Source organism: Cottoperca gobio, unplaced genomic scaffold (assembly GCF_900634415.1).
Source record: "Cottoperca gobio unplaced genomic scaffold, fCotGob3.1 fCotGob3_158arrow_ctg1, whole genome shotgun sequence".
In the NCBI taxonomy this organism is placed as follows: Eukaryota; Metazoa; Chordata; class Actinopteri; order Perciformes; family Bovichtidae; genus Cottoperca; species Cottoperca gobio.
In genome coordinates, this window is record NW_021166815.1 from 387,714 (window position 1) to 411,201 (window position 23,488).

The 23,488-nt window shown below is 44.3% G+C and overlaps 2 protein-coding genes across 2 annotated transcripts in view; one reads left to right on the top strand and one right to left on the bottom strand.

The window, feature by feature from the left end:
* The first annotated feature begins 567 nt into the window (after nucleotides 1-567).
* On the top strand, nucleotides 568-21,317 carry LOC115004646 (atrial natriuretic peptide receptor 1-like). The gene is given in 19 exon segments (XM_029426343.1): nucleotides 568-627; nucleotides 629-680; nucleotides 822-862; nucleotides 864-907; nucleotides 3,656-3,776; nucleotides 3,871-3,945; nucleotides 4,105-4,182; nucleotides 4,506-4,610; nucleotides 6,292-6,363; nucleotides 7,201-7,360; nucleotides 7,778-7,933; nucleotides 16,300-16,467; nucleotides 16,943-16,980; nucleotides 16,982-17,088; nucleotides 17,166-17,289; nucleotides 18,786-18,859; nucleotides 19,101-19,270; nucleotides 19,575-19,673; nucleotides 19,816-21,317. Coding segments are annotated over 19 exon segments (1,890 nt in total). The 3' UTR covers nucleotides 19,962-21,317.
* A 1,802-nt stretch (nucleotides 21,318-23,119) lies between these two features.
* Nucleotides 23,120-23,488, bottom strand: part of ints3 (integrator complex subunit 3) — a 5,553-nt gene continuing 5,184 nt past the window's right edge. Inside the window, exons 6-7 of the mRNA XM_029426344.1 lie at nucleotides 23,255-23,480; nucleotides 23,120-23,190 (exon numbers count right to left, since the gene is read on the bottom strand). Coding sequence (XP_029282204.1) covers nucleotides 23,120-23,190; nucleotides 23,255-23,480 — 297 coding nt within the window. The remainder of the gene's footprint in view (nucleotides 23,191-23,254; nucleotides 23,481-23,488) is intronic.

Below are 23,488 nucleotides of genomic sequence, written 5' to 3' on the forward strand. Positions count from 1 at the left end.
GAGTGACGGGAAGGAGATAGAAGAGATTGACGGGAGAGAGCAGAGACAGATAAGAGAGCGTCAGATGAGAGAACGACGCGGAGAGAGAGCGACGGGAGAGATAGAAGAAAAGAGCGACGGGAGAGAGCAGAGACAGAAGAGAGAGCGACAGGAGAGAGAGAGCAGGAGAGCGGCGGGAGAGATAGAAGAGAATGACGGTAGGGGGCGACAGCTTTTTTAACTGAATTTGTTTTTCTGCGATTCTCAGTGACTTGAAGAAAAACAAGTTCAAGTTGTACAAAAGAAAGTTCCACACATCTCACAATAACGGCTGACACACTTAACCTCGGTGTGTGTTACTGTTCACCAGCCGGCATCCAGCTGTAAATTGATTCAGAACCTTAGAAGATAAAAGTTAAAAACAAACTACTAATTGTCAACGTCATAAAATTGTCAATCTATCATGCGATATGCACATATAATGGGTGTGTGTGTGTGGTGGTGTGTGTTGTGTGTGTGTGTGGGTGTGTTGTGTAGTGTGTGTTGTTGTGTGTGTGTGTAGGTGGTTGTGTGTGTATAACAGCAAGTATGAACCAGCTAATCATGCAGGGTGGGCGGAGCTTCCAGTGGCCCGGGGGCTCTCCACCTGGCAGACGTGCCCGAGTGCGGCTTCAAGAACGACAAACCCGCCTGCCTCGCACGTACGTGGAGAATATATATAATTATTTTAAAAGCAGTTTTATGACATGGACATCAGAGCAGCTTCAGTTAGCTGAGGAACTTGAGGGGTTCAATTAAATCAGAGTCATAAGTCTCCAGCACATTCTGTCCGTCCTCTCCAGGTACGGTGACCATGCATCAGATGATTGCCATAGTGATGCTGCTTCGTCTTCGTCATCATCGTCAACGTGACGGTCTTCATCTACAGGTGAGACTTTCAACACCTGTCTGCACCTGTGAGCCACTTCCACTCCACGTTACAACACAGAGGACGAAAGCAGGGCCGGCGCTAAACTGAGGAAATGTTGACTGTGTGTTCTTACATTTCCCCAAATGTTCCAGAGAAATGTTTTTAATAACACTCCCTGTGTTCTATATCCGGAAAATGTTTAACGTTTCCTCTCTCTCCTGTCATGGTTGGTCATCAGTCCTGTGTTGTATATGTAGTGAGACAGAGACATGTGTAATGTTCCTGAAGGTAACGTTTCCCTCTCTCCTGTCATGGTGTCATCAGTCCTGTGTTGTATATGTAGTGAGACAGAGAAATGTGTAATGTTCCTGAAGGTAACGTTTCCTCTCTCTCCTGTCATGGTGTCGTCTCCCCTTTGAGCAGCGTCAATGTTGTCAGGGTCAGAGTCAGAGTGAGAGTCAGGGTGAGAGTGAGGGTGAGAGTGAGAGTGAGGGTGAGAGTCAGAGTGAGGGTGAGAGTCAGAGTGAGTGTCAGAGTGAGTCAGAGTGAGGGTGAGAGTGAGAGTCAGGGTCAGAGTCAAAGTGAGGGTTGAGAGTCAGGGTGAGGGTCAGGATGAGAGTGAGGTGAGAGTGAGAGTGAGGGTGATAGTCAGAGTGAGAGTGAGGTGAGGTTGAGAGTCAGAGTGAGTCAGGGTCAGAGTCAGGGTGAGAGTCAGAGTCAGGGTGAGAGTGAGGGTGAGAGTCAGAGTGAGAGTCAGAGTGAGGGTCAGAGTGAGAGTCAGAGTGAGGGTGAGGGTGAGAGTCAGAGTGAGAGTCAGAGTTTGTCAGATTCAGAGTGAGAGTGAGGATTAGAGTGAGAGTCAGAGTGAGAGTCAGAGTGAGAGTCAGAGTTTGTCAGATTCAGAGTGAGAGTGAGGATTAGAGTGAGAGTCAGAGTGAGGGTCAGAGTGAGAGTGAGGGTGATAGTCAGAGTGAGAGTGAGGTTGAGAGTCAGAGTGAGAGTCAGAGTGAGTCAGGGTCAGAGTCAGGGTGAGAGTCAGAGTCAGGGTGAGAGTGAGGGTGAGAGTCAGAGTGTCAGAGTGAGAGTCAGAGTGAGGGTGAGGGTCAGAGTGAGAGTCAGAGTGAGGGTGAGAGTCAGAGTGAGAGTCAGAGTTTGTCAGATTCAGAGTGAGAGTGAGGATTAGAGTGAGAGTCAGAGTGAGAGTGAGAGTCAGAGTGAGAGTGAGGGCGAGGGAGAGAGTCAGAGTGAGAGTCAGGGTCAGAGTCAAAGTGAGGGTGAGAGTCAGGGTGAGGGTCAGGATGAGAGTGAGGGTGAGAGTGAGGGTGAGAGTCAGGGTCAGAGTGAGAGTCAGAGCGAGAGTGAGGGTGAGAGTCAGAGTGAGAGTCAGAGTGAGAGTCAGAGTGAGGGTCAGAGTGAGAGTGAGGTTGAGAGTCAGAGTGAGAGTCAGAGTGAGTCAGGATCAGAGTGAGAGTGAGGGTGATAGTCAGAGTGAGAGTGAGGTTGAGAGTCAGAGTGAGAGTCAGAGTGAGTCAGAGTCAGGGTGAGAGTGAGGGTGAGAGTCAGAGTCAGGGTGAGAGTGAGGGTGAGAGTCAGAGTGTCAGAGTGAGAGTCAGAGTGAGGGTCAGAGTGAGAGTGAGGGTGATAGTCAGAGTGAGAGTGAGGTTGAGAGTCAGAGTGAGAGTCAGAGTTGAGTCAGGGTCAGAGTCAGGGTGAGAGTCAGAGTGAGGGTGAGAGTCAGAGTGAGAGTCAGAGTGAGGGTGAGGGTCAGAGTGAGAGTCAGAGTGAGAGTGAGGGTGAGAGTCAGAGTGAGAGTCAGAGTTTGTCAGATTCAGAGTGAGAGTGAGGATTAGAGTGAGAGTCAGAGTGAGAGTCAGAGTGAGAGTGAGGGCGAGGGAGAGAGTCAGAGTGAGAGTCAGGGTCAGAGTCAAAGTGAGGGTGAGAGTCAGGGTGAGGGTCAGGATGAGAGTGAGGGTGAGGGTGAGAGTCAGGGTCAGAGTGAGAGTCAGAGTGAGAGTCAGAGTGAGGGTCAGAGTGAGAGTGAGGTTGAGAGTCAGAGTGAGAGTCAGAGTGAGTCAGGATCAGAGTGAGAGTGAGGGTGATAGTCAGAGTGAGAGTGAGGTTGAGAGTCAGAGTGAGAGTCAGAGTGAGTCAGAGTCAGGGTGAGAGTGAGGGTGAGAGTCAGAGTCAGGGTGAGAGTGAGGGTGAGTGTCAGAGTGAGAGTCAGAGTGAGAGTCAGAGTGAGGGTGAGAGTCAGAGTGAGAGTGAGGGTGAGAGTCAGAGTGAGAGTCAGAGTTTGTCAGATTCAGAGTCAGGGTGAGGGTTAGAGTCAGAGTGAGAGTCAGAGTGAGAGTGAGCGCGAGGGAGAGAGTGAGAGTGGTAGTTTTTTTATATTTACAGCTCACTTTTCACATTGAGGAGCTCTTTTATTAAATAAACTAAACGTTTATGTTATTTATCTCATTATGTGCACATTTCAGTGTTTACTGTGTTGCTTTGCACATTCACACTCTGCTCTCCGCGGACCACACATGCGCACACACCTACAGTCAGAGACAGGCAGAGCCCAGGCAGCATCCTCCAAAGCAGTAAACCCAGCGGAAACACTGGTGACGCTCAGTGAGCAGCCACCGCTCATTCTCTGTGCCAGTCCCCCCTCACCTTTCTCTCTCTTTCTCTCTCATATAAACATTGACTACACTCTACACAAACACATGTCATTCACTGTACACACACACACGCGCACACACACACCTTTCTGTTGAACAGGAAGTTAAAGCTGGAGAGCGAGCTGGCTGCTCAGCTGTGGAGAGTTTCCTGGGACAACGTCCAGATGAGCAACCTGGATAAAGTCCTGAGGAGAGCCTGCAGCAGACTGACCATGTCTCTGGTAACACACACACACACACACACACACACACACATAAAAACACACACACACACACACACACACAGCTACTGACTGGACTCTTGATTCTCTGCAGAAAGGATCCAACTGCGGCTCTCTGATGACCATGGAGGGAAACTTCCAGATTTACACCAAAACCGGATACTACAAGGTCTAACACCACCTTACACCAACTTACACCACCATACACCATCTTACACCACCTTACTTCACCTTACGCCACCTTACATCGCCTTAGTCCACCTTACACCACCGTACTCCACCTTACTCCACCTTACACCACCTTCATTCTTCTGATTATATCCTGCAGGGCAACCTGGCAGCCATCAAGTATATCAACAAGAAACGCATCGAACTGACGAGGAAGGTTCTGTTTGAACTAAAACATGTAAGAACTCCATCAATCTACCTACATACTGACCTACCAGCTGACCTACCAGCTGACCTAGTATACATTGTTTGGGGGTTCAGTGCTGTGCTTGTACAATTTTGAGGGTCTGGGTCGGAGTGGCACATACCCACAGATCTACCTACTTATCAACTGACCTACCTAATGACAGACAGACGAACCAACCTGCCTACCTAACTACTGACATACCGTCCAGCCTACTGACCTACCTACGTAGATTGAGTATCTAACTTGGGGCTTCTGAACCTTGCTTGTATGATGTTAATGGTTTTTGGTCAGATTTGAAACAGTAGCTTTTACAGATGCGAGATGTTCAGAATGAGCACCTGACCCGCTTCATCGGCGCCTGCATCGACCCACCAAACATGTGCATCATCACAGAGTACTGTCCCAGAGGCAGTCTGCAGGTACAGCACTCTATCAACCCTTTATACATCTCTATCAGCCTTTATACCCCTTTATCAGCCTTTATACATCTCTATCAGCCTTTATACCCCTCTATCAACCATTTATATCCCTCTATCAGCCCTTTATATCCCTCTATAAGCCTTTATACATCTCTATCAGCCTGTATTCCCCTCTATCAGCCCTGTATACCCCTCTATCAGCCTTTATACATCTCTATCAGCCTTTATACCCCTCTATCAGCCCTTTATACCCCTCTATCAGCCTTTATATCCCTCTATCAGCCTTTATACATCTCTATCGGCCTTTATACCCATCTATCAACCATTTATATCCCTCTATCAGCCTGTATACCCCTCTATCAGCCCTTTATACTCCTCTATCAGCCTTTATACATATCTATCAGCCTTTATACCCCTCTATCAGCCCTTTATATCCCTCTATCAAGCATTACATCCCTCTATCAGCCTTTATACATCTCTATCAGCCTTTATACATCTCTATCAGCCTTTATACCCCTCTATCAGCTCTTTATATCCCTCTATCAGCCTTTATATCCCTCTATCATCCCTTTATACATCTCTATCAGCCTTTATATCCCTCTATCAGCCTTTATACCCCTCTATCAGCCCTGCAACATTTCTCTCTCAGTTATGGTTCTGTATCGGTACTGTAACCTAGCAACCCCCCGGCACGGTAACCTAGCAACGTGAACATGTGTCAGCCCGTAGGTTGGTGCGTGGGATGCCAGATGACCGCCGGAGCTATAAATGTCCGATTAACAAAGAGCAAGTCGGGGTGGGGGGGTTAGCAGGAAGACACAACCAGAGCCCCAGTCATACGTGGGGGGGGGTGTGTAATGATTATTTAATATTATTTAATACCTGAGGATTATTCATTACACAAGGGGAATTTAACAAGAAATAAACTAATAATAATCAGACGATACAAATGTGACAAAGATGATCAAATCTTTACAATCAGAGGAACTTTAAATATGAAGACATATCAGCTGAAATTTCCCCACTTCATTACTCACACTAACACAATTACATTTATATTACAAGTGTTCATGTTTAATATGTAAATGAGGCACTATGTAATGTAACTGTTGGTGACTTTAGGAGAAATCTACACACACACAAAGTTAGTGACAAACTCTGAATGGGATTCTGATGTTTTCTTTACACTCGTCTGACAGAAGATGTTCTGGAAGATAAATGGCCCAAAATCACAAAAACAATATTATTTAGTGTTATTATTTAAACACTCACAGGACTCGTGTTACATGAGTCCTCTCGTAATCTGTGACAATCAGGAGGTCGTTATGAGTTAACATTTCACCACTAATTACCAAAACAAAGTCATGTGATGATGTTAGTCCCGTTGTCTGGTCCTGGTTTTTATTTTATTCCTGCGTTGCTAACTTTTTAGGGGGGGGGGGGGGGGTACATCCTGTTGTTCAGGAGGAGGCTCATTAATCACATGAAACACACACACACACGCACAGCGCACAGCCACAGATGTGTTTATGATACAGCTGCGTGTCGACTACACACAATCAAATTAGTCTGTGTGTGTGTGTGAGTGTGTGTGGCTGTGTGTGTGTGTGTCTGGTGTGTGTGTGTGTGTGTGTGTGTGTGTGTGTGTGTGTCTCTCTGTGTGTGTGTGTGTGTCCTGCAGGACCTGATGGAGAGCGAAAGCATCACTCTCGACTGGATGTTCAGATATTCTCTCATCACTGATATCGTCAAGGTAACAGCCTGTCAGCAGGGGGGGCTTCTTCTTGTGTTGTGTCACTTCCTGTAAAACGTTTTCAGAGCACTCAATAGTTAAATATCTTCGTCTACATACATATTTCATGCTTTAAGTCAAAGTATATTCACCTTTTCAAAATAAAATCTTGTATTTATTTATCAGATTCTCTCTTTAAAGCAGCATCATGCAGTAATCTGTGGTAAATTAATGTTAATGTTGTTGTTGTTGTTGTTGTTGTCTTGTATTCTGTAGCACCTTGAGATTGCTTTTAGCCATGAAAGGCGCTTACAAATCAAATGTATTATTATTATTATTATTATTATTATTAACGTGTATTTGTTATGATTACATTATTATAACATCAAGACACAACATGTAGCATCAAGCTAACGTTATTAACCCGGCTCCGCTACCCGCCAGCCTCCCCCCCACCCTGGGCCTGAAACCCTCCTCCCAGCGATCGAAAGCTCCTCGCAGCATAGCTAACAGCTAATTAGCTAATGGCAGCTACTGTTAGCAGCAGTTAGTGTTACTTAAGCAACAAGTACAGCTTTCTGTCCATCAGGAAACTTTGTAAATCAAGGCCTGACGCACTTATGTGCACCAGACATAAACTGTGTAGAATATTAAAGACATAACGGAAGTTTTGGAGGCTTCTCATAGGCCAGTATAATTAGATCAGGATGTGTTTAAGGACCCTCATGAGATACAGACCTGGGGAGAAGCTGCTCCTGAGGCCTAAAAAGTGACTGAAGGTCTGACGAGCGTCTGTGACTTTAAGTCCTTAATAATCTGTATAACAAATGTTTATTGTTGTTGTTGTTCTGTTATCAGGGCATGTTGTTCCTCCACAACAGCGTCATCGTGTCCCACGGTAACCTGAAGTCGTCTAACTGCGTTGTGGACAGCCGCTTTGTCCTGAAGATCACGGACTACGGCGTGGAGAGTCTGCGAACCGCAAGCTGCCCTGAGGACTCGCACGCTCACTACGCACGTACGACACACATCTATAGATATATTTATACATATCATTATGTTACTATGTTACATAACTACTAAATATCGATTTTCACAATTTTAACTCTTAAAAAGCTTGTTTGTTTACCTAAATGCTACTGTTGTTGTTTATGAAAAATATATGTTTTTTGATATTATTAGCTACAACAATATTTGTTCAATATTAGATTAAATCACAATTCAGAATTATTAATACCATTTGACTGAATGAGTCAGTTAGCTTAGCATAATGACATATATCGCTCTTTTATTTAATTTATTTAATTTAATTTAATCTAGGAATACACGGAAATAAAACTACATTTAAGAGTAGTTTTACCTTTTCAGCTTCAGAAGTGATGCTAGCTCCTGATGCTACAGTGACACCAGTTACTGTGTTTGCCCACTACTGCAGGTAAACTGTGGACGGCTCCAGAGCTGCTGAGGACAGAGTCCCCCCCCCCCTGTGGGACTCAGAAAGGAGACGTTTACAGCTTCAGTGTCATCCTGCAGGAGGTGGCTCTGCTGAGAGGAGTGTTTTACCTTGACACACACACGCTGACCCCTAAAGGTAGCAGCTTTCCTTTCAACACATATAAAACAAGGGGAGGGCCACGCAACAAACCAGTCAGGTCCTCGCAACAAAATGAATCAGGTCCCCCACAACAAACCGAATCAGGTCCCTGCAACAAACCAAAACAGGTCCTCACAACGAACCAAATCAGGTCCCCACAACGAACCAAATCAGGTCCTCGCAACAAACCGAATCATGTCCTCACAACGAACCAAATCAGGTCCCCTCAATGAACCAAATCAGGTTCTCGCAACAAACCGAATCCTGTCCTCGCAACAAACAGAATGAAGTCCCCCACAACAAACCAAATCAGGTCCTCGCAACAAACTGAATCATGTCCTCGCAACAAGCCGAATCAGGTCCTCGCAACAAACAGAATCAGGTTCTCGGAACAAACCGAATCAGGTCCTCGCAAAAAAACTAAACAGGTCCCCACAATGAATCAAATCAGGTCCCTACAACAAACCAAATCATGTCCTCGCAACAAACCGAATCATGTCCTCGCAACAAACAGAATCATGTCCTCGCAATAAACCGAATCATGTCCTCACAACGAACCAAATCAGGTCCCCACAATGAACCAAATCAGGTTCTCGCAACAAACCAAATCCTGTCCTCGCAACAAACAGAATGAGGTCCCCACAACAAACTAAAAATCAGGTCCTCGCAACAAACCGAATCATGTCCTCGCAACAAACCGAATCATGTCCTTGCAACGAACCGAATCAGGTCCTCGCAACAAACCGAATCATGTCCACGCAACAAACCGAATCATGTCCTCGCAATAAACCGAATCATGTCCTCGCAACAAACAGAATCATGTCCTCGCAATAAACCGAATCATGTCCTCGCAACAAACACAATGAGGTCCCCCACAACAAGCCAAATCAGCTCCTCGCAACAAACCGAATCATGTCCTCCCAAAAAACAGAATCAGGTTCTCGCAACAAACCAAAACAGGTCCCCACAACAAACCAAAACAGGTCACCACAACAAACCAAATCAGGTCCCCTACAATGAACCAAATCAGGTCCCCCACAACAAACCAAATCATGTCCTCGCAATAAACCAAATCAGGTCCTTGCAACGAACCAAATCAGGTCCCCACAATGAACCAAATCAGGTTCTCGCAACAAACCAAATCATGCCCTCGCGACAAACAGAATGAGGTCCCCACAACAAACTAAAAATCAGGTCCTCGCAACAAACCGAATCATGTCCTCGCAACAAACCAAATCATATCCTTGCAACGAACCGAATCAGGTCCTCGCAACAAACCGAATCATGTCCACGCAACAAACCGAATCATGTCCTCGCAATAAACCGAATCATGTCCTCGCAACAAACAGAATTATGTCCTCGCAATAAACCGAATCATGTCCTCGCAACAAACACAATGAGGTCCCCCACAACAAGCCAAATCAGCTCCTCGCAACAAACCGAATCATGTCCTCCCAACAAACAGAATCAGGTTCTCGCAACAAACCAAAACAGGTCCCCACAACAAACCAAAACAGGTCCCCACAACAAACCAAATCAGGTCCTTGCAACAAACAGAATGAGGTCCTCGCAACAAATCAAAACAGGTCCCCCACAACAAATCAAATGAGGTCCTCACAACAAACAGAATCAGGTTCTCGCAACAAACCGAATCATGTCCACGCAACAAATCAAATCATGTCCTCCCAATAAACTGAATCATGTCCTCGCAATAAACCGAATCATGTCCTCGCAACAAACAGAATCAGGTTCTCGCAACAAACCGAATCATGTCCTCGCAACAAACAGAATCAGGTTCTCGCAACAAACCAAAACAGGTCCCCACAACAAACCAAAATAGGTCACCACAACAAACCAAATCAGGTCCCCTACAATGAATCAAATCAGGTCCCCCACAACAAACCAAATCATGTCCTCGCAATAAACCAAATCAGGTCCTTGCAACAAACCGAATCATGTCCTCGCAACAAACAGAATCAGGTTCTCGCAACAAACCAAAACAGTGCCCCACAACAAACCAAATCAGGTCCCCTACAATGAACCAACTCAGGTCCCCCACAACAAACCAAAACAGGTCCCCACAACAAACCAAAACAGGTCACCACAACAAACCAAATCAGGTCCCCTACAATGAACCAAATCAGGTCCCCCACAACAAACCAAATCATGTCCTCGCAATAAACCAAATCAGGTCCTTGTAACGAACCAAATCAGGTCCCCACAATGAACCAAATCGGGTTCTCGCAACAAACCAAATCATGTCCTCGCAACAAACCAAATCATGTCCTTGCAATGAACCGAATCAGGTCCTCGCAACAAACGGAATCATGTCCATGCAACAAACGGAATCATGTCCTCGCAATAAACCGAATCATGTCCTCGCAACAAACAGAATCATGTCCTCGCAATAAACCGAATCATGTCCTCGCAACAAACACAATGAGGTCCCCCACAACAAGCCAAATCAGCTCCTCGCAACAAACCGAATCATGTCCTCCCAAAAAACAGAATCAGGTTCTCGCAACAAACCAAAACATGTCCCCACAACAAACCAAAACAGGTCACCACAACAAACCAAATCAGGTCCCCTACAATGAACCAAATCAGGTCCCCCACAACGAACCAAATCAGGTCTCCACAATGAACCAAATCAGGTTCTCGCAACAAACCAAATCCTGTCCTCGCAACAAACAGAATGAGGTCCCCACAACAAACTAAAAATCAGGTCCTCGCAACAAACCGAATCATGTCCTCGCAACAAACCGAATCATGTCCTCCCAACAAACAGAATCAGGTTCTCGCAACAAACCAAAACAGGTCCCCACAACAAACCAAAACAGGTCACCACAACAAACCAAATCAGGTCCCCTACAATGAACCAAATCAGGTCCCCCACAACAAACCAAATCATGTCCCCACAACAAACCAAATCAGGTCCTTGCATAAACAGAATGAGGTCCTCGCAACAAATCAAAACAGGTCCCCCACAACAAATCAATGAGGTCCTCACAACAAACAAAATCATATCCTCGCAATAAACTGAATCAGGTCCTCGCAACAAACAGAATCAGGTTCTCGCAATAAACCGAATCACGTCCTCGCAACAAACACAATGAGGTCCCCCACAACAAGCCAAATCAGCTCCTCGCAACAAACCGAATCATGTCCTCCCAACAAACAGAATCAGGTTCTCGCAACAAACCAAAACAGGTCCCCACAACAAACCAAAACAGGTCACCACAACAAACCAAATCAGGTCCCCTACAATGAACCAAATCAGGTCCCCCACAACAAACCAAATCATGTCCTCGCAATAAACCAAATCAGGTCCTTGCAACGAACCAAATCAGGTCCCCACAATGAACCAAATCAGGTTCTTGCAACAAACCAAATCCTGCCCTCGCGGCAAACAGAATGAGGTCCCCACAACAAACTAAAAATCAGGTCCTCGCAACAAACCGAATCATGTCCTCGCAACAAACCAAATCATGTCCTTGCAACGAACCGAATCAGGTCCTCGCAACAAACCGAATCATGTCCACGCAACAAACCGAATCATGTCCTCGCAATAAACCGAATCATGTCCTCGCAACAAACAGAATCATGTCCTCGCAACAAACAGAATCAGGTTCTCGCAACAAACCAAATCAGGTCCCTACAACAAACCAAATCAGGTCCCCACAACAAACCAAATCAGGTCCTCGCAACAAACAGAATCAGGTTCTCGCAACAAACCAAATCAGGTCCCCTACAATGAACCAAATCAGGTCCCCCACAACAAACCAAATCATGTCCTCGCAATAAACCAAATCAGGTCCTTGCAACGAACCAAATCAGGTCCCCACAATGAACCAAATCAGGTTCTCGCAACAAACCAAATCCTGCCCTCGCGACAAACAGAATGAGGTCCCCACAACAAACTAAAAATCAGGTCCTCGCAACAAACCGAATCATGTCCTCGCAACAAACCAAATCATGTCCTTGCAACGAACCGAATCAGGTCCTCGCAACAAACCGAATCATGTCCACGCAACAAACCGAATCATGTCCTCGCAATAAACCGAATCATGTCCTCGCAACAAACAGAATCATGTCCTCGCAACAAACAGAATCAGGTTCTCGCAACAAACCAAATCAGGTCCCTACAACAAACCAAATCAGGTCCTCGCAACAAACCAAATCAGGTCCTCGCAACAAACAGAATCAGGTTCTCGCAACAAACCAAATCAGGTCCCCTACAATGAACCAAATCAGGTCCCCCACAACAAACCAAATCATGTCCTCGCAATAAACCAAATCAGGTCCTTGTAACGAACCAAATCAGGTCCCCACAATGAACCAAATCAGGTTATCGCAACAAACCAAATCATGTCCTCGCAACAAACCAAATCATGTCCTTGCAACGAACCGAATCAGGTCCTCGCAACAAACCGAATCATGTCCATGCAACAAACGGAATCATGTCCTCGCAATAAACCGAATCATGTCCTCGCAACAAACAGAATCCTGTCCTCGCAATAAACCGAATCATGTCCTCGCAACAAACACAATGAGGTCCCCCACAACAAGCCAAATCAGCTCCTCGCAACAAACCGAATCATGTCCTCCCAAAAAACAGAATCAGGTTCTCGCAACAAACCAAAACATGTCCCCACAACAAACCAAAACAGGTCACCACAACAAACCAAATCAGGTCCCCTACAATGAACCAAATCAGGTCCCCCACAACGAACCAAATCAGGTCTCCACAATGAACCAAATCAGGTTCTCGCAACAAACCAAATCCTGTCCTCGCAACAAACAGAATGAGATCCCCACAACAAACTAAAAATCAGGTCCTCGCAACAAACCGAATCATGTCCTCGCAACAAACCGAATCATGTCCTCCCAACAAACAGAATCAGGTTCTCGCAACAAACCAAAACAGGTCCCCACAACAAACCAAAACAGGTCACCACAACAAACCAAATCAGGTCCCCTACAATGAACCAAATCAGGTCCCCCACAACAAACCAAATCATGTCCCCACAACAAACCAAATCAGGTCCTTGCATAAACAGAATGAGGTCCTCGTAACAAATCAAAACAGGTCCCCCACAACAAATCAAATGAGGTCCTCACAACAAACAAAATCATATCCTCGCAATAAACTGAATCAGGTCCTCGCAACAAACAGAATCAGGTTCTCGCAATAAACCGAATCATGTCCTCGCAACAAACACAATGAGGTCCCCCACAACAAGCCAAATCAGCTCCTCGCAACAAACTGAATCATGTCCTCCCAACAAACAGAATCAGGTTCTCGCAACAAACCAAAACAGGTCCCCACAACAAACCAAAACAGGTCCCCCACAACAAACCAAATCATGTCCTCGCAATAAACCAAATCAGGTCCTTACAACGAACCAAATCAGGTCCCCACAATGAACCAAATCAGGTTCTCGCAACAAACCAAATCCTGCCCTCGCGACAAACAGAATGAGGTCCCCACAACAAACTAAAGATCAGGTCCTCGCAACAAACCGAATCATGTCCTCGCAACAAACCGAATCATGTCCTCCCAACAAACAGAATCAGGTTCTCGCAACAAACCAAAACAGGTCCCCACAACAAACCAAAACAGGTCACCACAACAAACCAAATCAGGTCCCCTACAATGAACCAAATCAGGTCCCCCACAACAAACCAAATCATGTCCCCACAACAAACCAAATCAGGTCCTTGCATAAACAGAATGAGGTCCTCGCAACAAATCAAAACAGGTCCCCCACAACAAATCAAATGAGGTCCTCACAACAAACAAAATCATATCCTCGCAATAAACTGAATCAGGTCCTCGCAACAAACCAAAACAGGTCACCACAACAAACCAAATCAGGTCCCCACAATGAACCAAATCAGGTTCTCGCAACAAACCAAATCCTGTCCTCGCAACAAACAGAATGAGGTCCCCACAACAAACTAAAAATCAGGTCCTCGCAACAAACCGAATCATGTCCTCGCAACAAACCGAATCATGTCCTCCCAACAAACAGAATCAGGTTCTCGCAACAAACCAAAACAGGTCCCCACAACAAACCAAAACAGGTCACCACAACAAACCAAATCAGGTCCCCTACAATGAACCAAATCAGGTCCCCCACAACAAACCAAATCATGTCCCCACAACAAACCAAATCAGGTCCTTGCATAAACAGAATGAGGTCCTCGCAACAAATCAAAACAGGTCCCCCACAACAAATCAAATGAGGTCCTCACAACAAACAAAATCATATCCTCGCAATAAACTGAATCAGGTCCTCGCAACAAACAGAATCAGGTTCTCGCAATAAACCGAATCATGTCCTCGCAACAAACACAATGAGGTCCCCCACAACAAGCCAAATCAGCTCCTCGCAACAAACCGAATCATGTCCTCCCAACAAACAGAATCAGGTTCTCGCAACAAACCAAAACAGGTCCCCACAACAAACCAAAACAGGTCACCACAACAAACCAAATCAGGTCCCCTACAATGAACCAAATCAGGTCCCCCACAACAAACCAAAACAGGTCCCCACAACAAACCGAATCATGTCCTCGCAAAAAAAAACGAATCATGTCCTCGCAATAAACCGAATCATGTTTTCACAACGAACCAAATCAGGTCTCCACAATGAACCAAATCAGGTTCTCGCAACAAACCGAATCCTGTCCTCGCAACAAAAACAGAATGAGGTCCCCACAACAAACCAAATCAGGTCCTCGCAACAAACAGAATCAGGTCCTCGCAACAAACCAAATCAGGTCCCCACAACAAACCAAATCAGGTCCCCACAACAAACCAAATCAGGTCCTCACAACAAACCAAAACAGGTCCCCACAATGAACCAAATCAGGTCTCCATAATAAGAGGAAACTTATTAAATGTTAAACGTTGGGTTAAACGTTGATTTATGGTCGAGGTACGGTCTGTATAAAGTAGCTAAGTACATGTATTTTCAATCAGTTAATAAATGATGTAATATTACTGATTAAACTACCAGTAGTATATAAAGTCATTATTAGCAGCTGAACATGAAAGTGATGAACACATTAATCCATCAATAATTATAATACAATAATATATATTATTCTGCAGAATGAGGACTTTTACTTAAAGTATATACTTCAGCGTGTTGTTCATTCATTCATCAGTTCACACTCTGCACATGTGGTATTCGGCGAGCTCTGCTGCATCGCTGAGAAACAGGAAGTGATGCAGACTTTAAATTATCATTGTAAAAAAAGAGTAAAAGTTCTCATTCTGCAGAATTATATATTTTAATGTTTTATAATTATTGATGCATACATGTGTTCATCACTTTAATGTTCAACTGGTCAAGATGGAGCTCATGTTAATGACTTTAATACTGCTGGTAGTTTAATCTGCAATAATACTTCATTTATTTGATTTTTAATTAATTTGTAAAGCTGTCAGATCAATTTAGTGAGGTAAAAAGGTTTATTATTTCCTCAGTATATTACAGTATATATATATATATATATATATATATATATATATATATATATATATATATATATATATATACACTGTGTGTGTTTCACAGCTTTCATCAGCACAATAACTGTTATTGTATTTGAACAATACATTTTCTAATTATAACAATAACAATAATAATCTTCAGGGAACGTAGAACAAAGAGGTAAAAACTAAAGACAGAAAGAGAAGAATTAAAATACAAACATATGAACCCACTGAAACTGGTGTAACATTAAACATTTACAAATGTTCGAAGGTATCTGCTTGGATCTGCGATATAACAGCAAATGTAATCATTACTTTCTTTATTGAACATTCAATGTAGAAACAATTTAAAATAAAATATAAAATATTGCTGGAGGAACCCTGACGTCAAGTGACCAAGTCAGGTTCCAGTGATGACATCAGCAGAATAAGGTGCATCCTGATTGGTCGACAGAGACAAACACCTGGAGGAGAAAAACAAAGATGAAGGCAACAAAGATCAGCAGGATCGAATTCTGCTGAATAAACTGAGCCGGACACACAAGAGCAGATCATCAGCAGATGTGAATACTAATTTCATATATTTTAATAATACTTTTAATAAAAATAATGATAATAAAAAAACAAAATTAATAGACCATAATAATATTTTAGTATTTCAATAATAGACTTTAATAATAATTTAATAGATTTGAATAAACATGCAATAAACTTTAATAATAATTTTACTACTTTAATAGATTGTAATTATAATTTACATTTGAATAATAATTTGGATTTTATTCTGGATTGTATTTTTTAACGTCGTACAAATGTGTAATGGTCCAAATGTGATGCTGATGATGTTCCCCCCCAGAGATTGTCATGGCGGTGCGGCATGGCGGTGCCCCCCCCCTGCGTCCTTCGCTCTGCTTCCACAGTCACAGCGAGGAGCTGGGCGTCCTGATGCAGCGCTGCTGGAGCGAAGAGCCAGGGGAGCGGCCCGACTTCAGCGGCATCAAGATCCTGCTGAGGAAGCAGCACAGGTAAGGGGGGTGGGGTACATGTGAGGGGGGGGGGGGTAGTGTCAAAACAATATAAACAGACTCAAAGGTTTTACTGACAGTAAGAAATAACATCACCTCAGATCATTTAAATCCTTCGAAATTAATTTGATGACGTAGCAGAAATTCAGCCGTTTAAGGATCCTTGACTTTGAGAAACACCCTGTCTCACTCTGTCTGTCCTCCTGTCTGTCCTGCTGTCTGTCTGCCCTCATGTCTGTCTGTCCTCCTCTCTATCTGTCTATCCTCCTGTCTGTCCTGCTGTCCTCCTGTCTGTCGTGCTGTCTGTCTGTCCTCCTGTCTGCCTGCCCTCCTGTCTGTCCTCCTGTCTGTCTGCCCTCATGTCTGTCTGTCCTCCTGTCTGTCTGCCCTCCTGTCTGTCTGTCCTCCTGTCTGTCTGTCCTCCTGTCTGTCTGTCTATCTGTCTGTCCTCCTGTCTGTCTCCTCCTGTTTAGGGGTTATGGATCAAACATCCTGGACAACCTGTTGTCCCGTATGGAGCAGTACGCCAACAACCTGGAGGAGCTGGTGGAGGAACGAACGCACGCGTATCATGAAGAGAAACGCAAAGCTGAAGCACTGCTGTACCAGATACTACCACAGTAAATATACCTGCTGCTGTAATACTGTAATACTACATAATACTGCAGTAATACTAATTGATGGTATTGTGTTTCAGTTCAGTAGCAGAGCAGTTGAAACGAGGAGAGACGGTTCAGGCCGAAGCTTTCGACTCTGTCACTATTTACTTCAGTGACATCATCGGCTTCACCGCCCTGTCTGCTGAGAGCACGCCACTACAGGTCAGAAGAACTCAGTAGAACAACACTACAGGTCAGCAGAACTCAGTAGAACAACACTACAGGTCAGCAGAACCCAGTAGAACAACACTACAGGTCAGCAGAACCCAGTAGAACAACACTACAGGTCAGCAGCACTCAGTATAACAACACTACAGGTCAGCAGAACTCAGTAGAACAACACTACAGGTCAGCAGAACTCAGTAGAACAACACTACAGGTCAGCAGAACCCAGTAGAACAACACTACAGGTCAGCAGAACCCAGTAGAACAACACTACAGGTCAGCAGAACCCAGTAGAACAACACTACAGGTCAGCAGAACCCAGTAGAACAAGACTACAGGTCAGCAGAACCTAGTAGAACAACACTACAGACAGGTGAGTAGAACTCAGTAGAACAACACTACAGGTCAGCAGAACTCAGTAGAACAACACTACAGGTCAGCAGAACCCAGTAGAACAACACTACAGACAGGTCAGTAGAACACAGTAGAACAACACTACAGGTCAACAGAACTCAGTAGAACAAGACTACAGGTCAGCAGAACCCAGTAGAACAACACTATAGGTCAACAGAACCGAATAGAACAACACCATAGGTCAGCAGAACTCAGTAGAACAACACTCCAGTCAGCAGAACCCAGTAGAACAACACTATAGGTCAACAGGAGCGAGTAGAAACAACACTACAAGTCAACAGAACCGAGTAGAACAACACTACAGGTCAACATAACCGAGTAGAACAACACTATAGGTCAGCAGAACTCAGTAGAACAACACTACAGGTCAGCAGAACTCAGTAGAACAATACTATAGGTCAGTAGAACTCAGTAGAACAACACTATAGGTCAGTAGAACTCAGTAGAACAACACTCCAGTCAGCAGAACCTAGTAGAACAACATTATAGGTCAGCAGAACCCAGTAGAACAACACTATAGGTCAGCAGAACCCAGTAGAACAACACTCCAGTCAGCAGAACCTAGTAGACCAACACTACAGGTCAGCAGATCCTAGTAGAACAACACTATAGGTCAGCAGAACCCAGTAGAACAACACTATAGGTCAGCAAAACTCAGTAGAACAACACTATAGGTCAGCAAAACTCAGTAGAACAACACTCCAGTCAGCAGAACCCAGTAGAACAACACTCCAGTCAGTAGAACCTAGTAGAACAACACTACAGGTCAGCAGAACCTAGTAGAACAACACTATAGGTCAGCAGAACCCAGTAGAACAACACTATAGGTCAGCAGAACCCAGTAGAACAACACTATAGGTCAGCAAAACTCAGTAGAACAACACTCCAGTCAGCAGAACCCAGTAGAACAACACTCCAGTCAGTAGAACCTAGTAGAACAACACTCCAGTCAGCAGAACCTAGTAGAACAACACTCCAGTCAGCAGAACCCAGTAGAAGGGCACTATCTTGTGGCGTGAGCAGGTAGTACCGCAGGTCAAATATAAATGATATAAAGTGTTTTTGTTTTTTTACATCAGGTGGTGACCTTGTTAAACGACCTCTACACCTGTTTCGATGCCATCATCGACAACTTTGATGTTTACAAGGTAAAACATTCCTCAACACTTAACCTACTGAGACTCAGCCCGTTGACTTGTACTACACACCACTCCACTCTTTGTGCTAAGCTAATTTAGCATTTTCCTCCTGCTTCCACTCTTTGCGCAAAGCAAAGCTAACAGTTTCCCCCTATAAGTCAATAACATCTCTCTGAACCAAACTCCATGTTAAAAAGTGAACGTTTTTAATGATGATCCCTCACCTGTGCGGCTCGGTACTGCCCCCAGGTGGAGGACCATCGGTGATGCCTACATGGTGGTGTCCGGCCTGCCGGTGAGGAATGGGAAGCTCCACGGGCGGGAGGTTGCCCGGATGTCCCTCGCCCTGCTGGACGCCGTACAGAGTTTCAGCATACGACACCGAGAAAATCAACAACTCCTGCTACGCATTGGCATACACAGCGGTCAGTGGTGTGTGTGTGTGTGTGTGTGTGTGTGTGTGTGTGTGTGTGTGTGTGTGTGTGGTTAGGATTTAATGTAGCATAAACTGCATTCTGGGTATTATTCAACTTATAAAGCCAGCAGTGCAGCTTCAACTTTTCAACCAGCATTCACTCTGCAATTTATTCAGAAAACTATCTTCTTTAGTTAAAATGAGCTCCATCTTTAACATTAATGTATCAATAGTTATATGTGTGTGTGTGTGTGTGTGTGTGTGTGTGTGTGTGTGTGTGTGTGTGTGTGTGTGTGTGTGTGTGTGTGGTGTAGGTCCAGTGTGTGCAGGTGTGGTTGGGCTGAAGATGCCCAGGTACTGTCTGTTTGGAGACACAGTCAACACAGCGTCACGCATGGAGTCCAACGGAGAGGGTAACACACACACACACACAGACACACACGCACACACACACACACACACAGTCTGTTGTTGACATATTGTTGTTGATTTTATTTTGTTGTTATTTATGTCCTTGTCGTTGATATTGTTGTTGTTGTTGTTGTGTGTTTGCAGCTCTGAGGATCCACGTGTCGGAGGCGACCTGGGAGGTTCTGCAGGAGTTCGGCTGCTTCCAGCTGCAGCTCAGAGGAGAGGTGGAGATGAAGGGGAAGGGACGCCTGAGGACGTTCTGGCTGCTGGGGGAGGACGGGATGCCATGAGGGGGGGGGCGTGGGTCTGCACGGCGAGCTCCAAGAAAGACAAAATTATTTTAGTTTTATGAGTGGAAATGAAATCTGAATGATACACTTAAACAATATGAATACAGAATTAACTTTGTGTTCCTATCGTCTGTTTATCTGCAATCCTTCACTGACATCACAGAACAGGTTGTTGTTGACATTATTCACTATGTCGATATATTTAGTTAAACATATTTTCAGTTTAACGTTATGTTTGTAAAAGTCCTGTGAAAATCTGCAGCTGTGCAGCAAAACAAAGAGATGGTCCACAGAATGCGTAATTTCCACGCTTCACCTTCGTTATTTAACCGGCTGTGCAATGCATTCTGGGAGCTCCGCTTTTGGCCGCTCCTCATTTACAAAGATTTGAGGGCTTAGCTTCTTGCGATTTGGCGAAAAACTTTTTAATTTACCATCATCGATCTTAAATGAATTCAACTTATTTGTTTAAAATGTTTTCAGAAACACATTTCGATTAAATATTTTCTTAATATAACTCCATGTTGGTCGCTTGTATAGTGTGAACATATAGGTATAGGTAGCACTCGCTGAAACACCGTTAGCTCAGTTTGGAAATAACTGAAAGAGATAGTTCTGATGTTTTGAAGTGAGATTGTATGCACTCATATCCGTAGTGATGAAAGGAGTAACAACTGATGAGCAGCGTCGTGTTCTGAGAGGTAAAATTATGTTTTTGTGAATGGAGTCTGGTGGCTTTGAAGAGATAGCTAACATAGCTCACGGCTTCAGCTCCCATTAGAAGGGCTGTCTGACAGCAAGGTAAAGAAAATGTGTAATACGCCTATTAGATTAAAAACAACATATAAACATATTATGATCAACAAATATAAAACCGAGGTATGAGCACTAGTGTGTATATACATTTTTGTTTTGGATTATTTTGGAGTATATCATACATTATACATTATACACTGTGTATAATGAACCCCCAGGAACTTAAAGGTGGGGACCCTCTCCACTCTCTTGAGTTGAGTTGTATAAGTTGAAACAAAAAGGTGAAAATCATCTAAATGTGGCGCTTTCTTTATGTGGCTAAATACTTTTGCTGCCGCTCCGATCCACAGCAGTACTAAATATATATAGACTATATTAAATATATACCCCCCCCACACACACACAGGGTTAGACTACGTTACTGTGGGACTTCAGACACGCAGAAACCCTCAGCTCACCTGGGAAACAACATTCCGAAGTTAAAACATACTTTGACCAGAATTTAAATGTTGGGATTTAAGATTAGGTTCTCAAACAACTTTTCCCCGGAGAGGCACGACACCTGCTCGTCCTTCAAGTCAAAGGTCACGTCAGCTGTTAAAACCCTCCTCTCTGATTTGTCGTTTATATCTGACATCATTTAAAGCAGTTCAGGATTTTTCACCAAAAAACAAAGAGACGAATGTGTTCACTGTAAAAATAAATAATTTGAAGTTAAGCGTGTAAATACAAAAACCATGTGTGTGTTTTTATTCTCTTCGTGTCATTGTTATTAAAGCTGCATTTAATATTTAATACATCAACATCTTTATTACTACTTTATTCTCCATATATGTTGGATTGTGTTTCTTGTATGTTTAGCTGCTGTAAATTATTAAAAATGTTTTAATTGGAATTTCTTTCGTCACAATTTACTGAATAATTTACAGAAAACGTCTTGATTCTGAAATGTAAGGAATCGTGAAATAAAGTGGGAATTTAAAACTACAATACCCAGAGTTCAACTCTAAAAGTCTCAGAAATGCGCAGGGGTTACATTTGGAAAACAGAAATTTGGCTCAATATCTCGGATATTTTAAAGAAACTTGCAGCTCTGCAAGTGAAGCGTCAAATAAATACGACAGGAAATAATCCCACGTTGCCAACTTTATTAAAACTCCAAACATCAGGAAGTTCCATCCATCGACTACCTCTTATCCGGGGTCAAGTCGCGGTGTGCAGCAGCTCCAGTAGTGAACCCCAAACTTCCCTTCTCCGGGCCACATCCTCCAGAAAAAAGAGAAAACCCATTTGGCCGCTTGTACCCGTGATTTGGTTCTTTGGGTCATGACCTTCATGACCATAGGTGAGGGTAGGAACAAAGATCGACCGGTATATTGAGAGCTTTGCCTTCTGGCTCAGCTCTCTCTTCGTCACAACGGTGCGGTAAAGCGAATGCAGTACCCCCCCATTGCTCTGATTCTCCGGCCAATCTCTGGCTCCATCGTCCCCTCACTCGCGAACAAGACCCCGAGGTACTTGAACTCCTTCACTTGGGGTAATGGCTCATTCCCTACCCGGAGTAGGCAATCCACCGGTTTCCTGCTGAGAGCCATGGCTCAGATTTGGAGGTGCTGATCCTCATCCCAACCGCTTCACATTCTGCTGCGAACCGATCCAGTGACTGTTGAAGGTCACAGACCGATGATGCCATAAGGACCACATCATCTGCAAAGAGCAGCGATGAGATCCTCAGGTCACCGAACTGCAACCCCTCTCCTCCACGACTACGCCTCGATATCCTGTCCGTGAACATCACAAACAGGATTGGTGATAAAGCGCAGCCCTGGCGGAGGCCAACATCTGGAAGTTTTTAACAATGGCAGCTCAAATAGAAGAGTTATTACAGCTATTACACTTATTATCTGATGGGACACTTGCTAAATGTCTTCTGCGTAAACACAGACGGATGGAACAATTAAAAACTAAAGAATTCCCAAGTGATGGTTCACTTTGTGTGTGTGAGGAGGCTACAAGATAAATCTGATTTATACTTTAAACTAAAACAAAACACAATGTGATAGTTAAGTCAAACCAAACCCCATTTAATAATTCACTAATTATGGCTTTTTAATTTCTGGACATATAAGACTTTGTCATGGACACAATGAAGAAGTGTTTACAAATAATATATTATACAATATATATATATATATATTCAGGACAAAAACTAACACATGTCTGTTATTTGTAAATATGTGTGTTATTTATAAATTGTTTATGTATTTATTCATAAACGTGTATTTGTTATCTATAAACATGTTATAAATGTTCAGTACAGCAGGCCTGGGATTGGCTCCAGATTTCCTCTGCTGTCATTGGTCCATCAGTACGTCACTCAGAGCTCTCTGTGTTCTGATTGGTCAGTAGGCCCTCGCTCGCTCGGTGCGGATGTCCGTTATGTTGCCGTGTCGGACGGGGATACAGAGCGGGACTGAGAGTGAGAGCAGCCCGAAATAAGTTTTAAAAACACCCCAATACCGAGTGAACCGTCTCACACGGAGGCTCCGACACTGACAGGAGCAGCAGACTCTCCGGTACACCGAAAGCAGAAGAACAGTTATAACCCCCCCCTGAACCCGGAGTCCCGGTCCTTCGCAGCTCCGCGGGGCCTGGCGAGGCGCGGCGGGAGCAGATGGAGGCTGCACCGGCGAAGGCGAAGCCGCAGGGCCGGCTACTGGTGTCCACCCAGCTGGACGCTAAAGACGAGCTGGAGGAGGTAGGCTGACCCG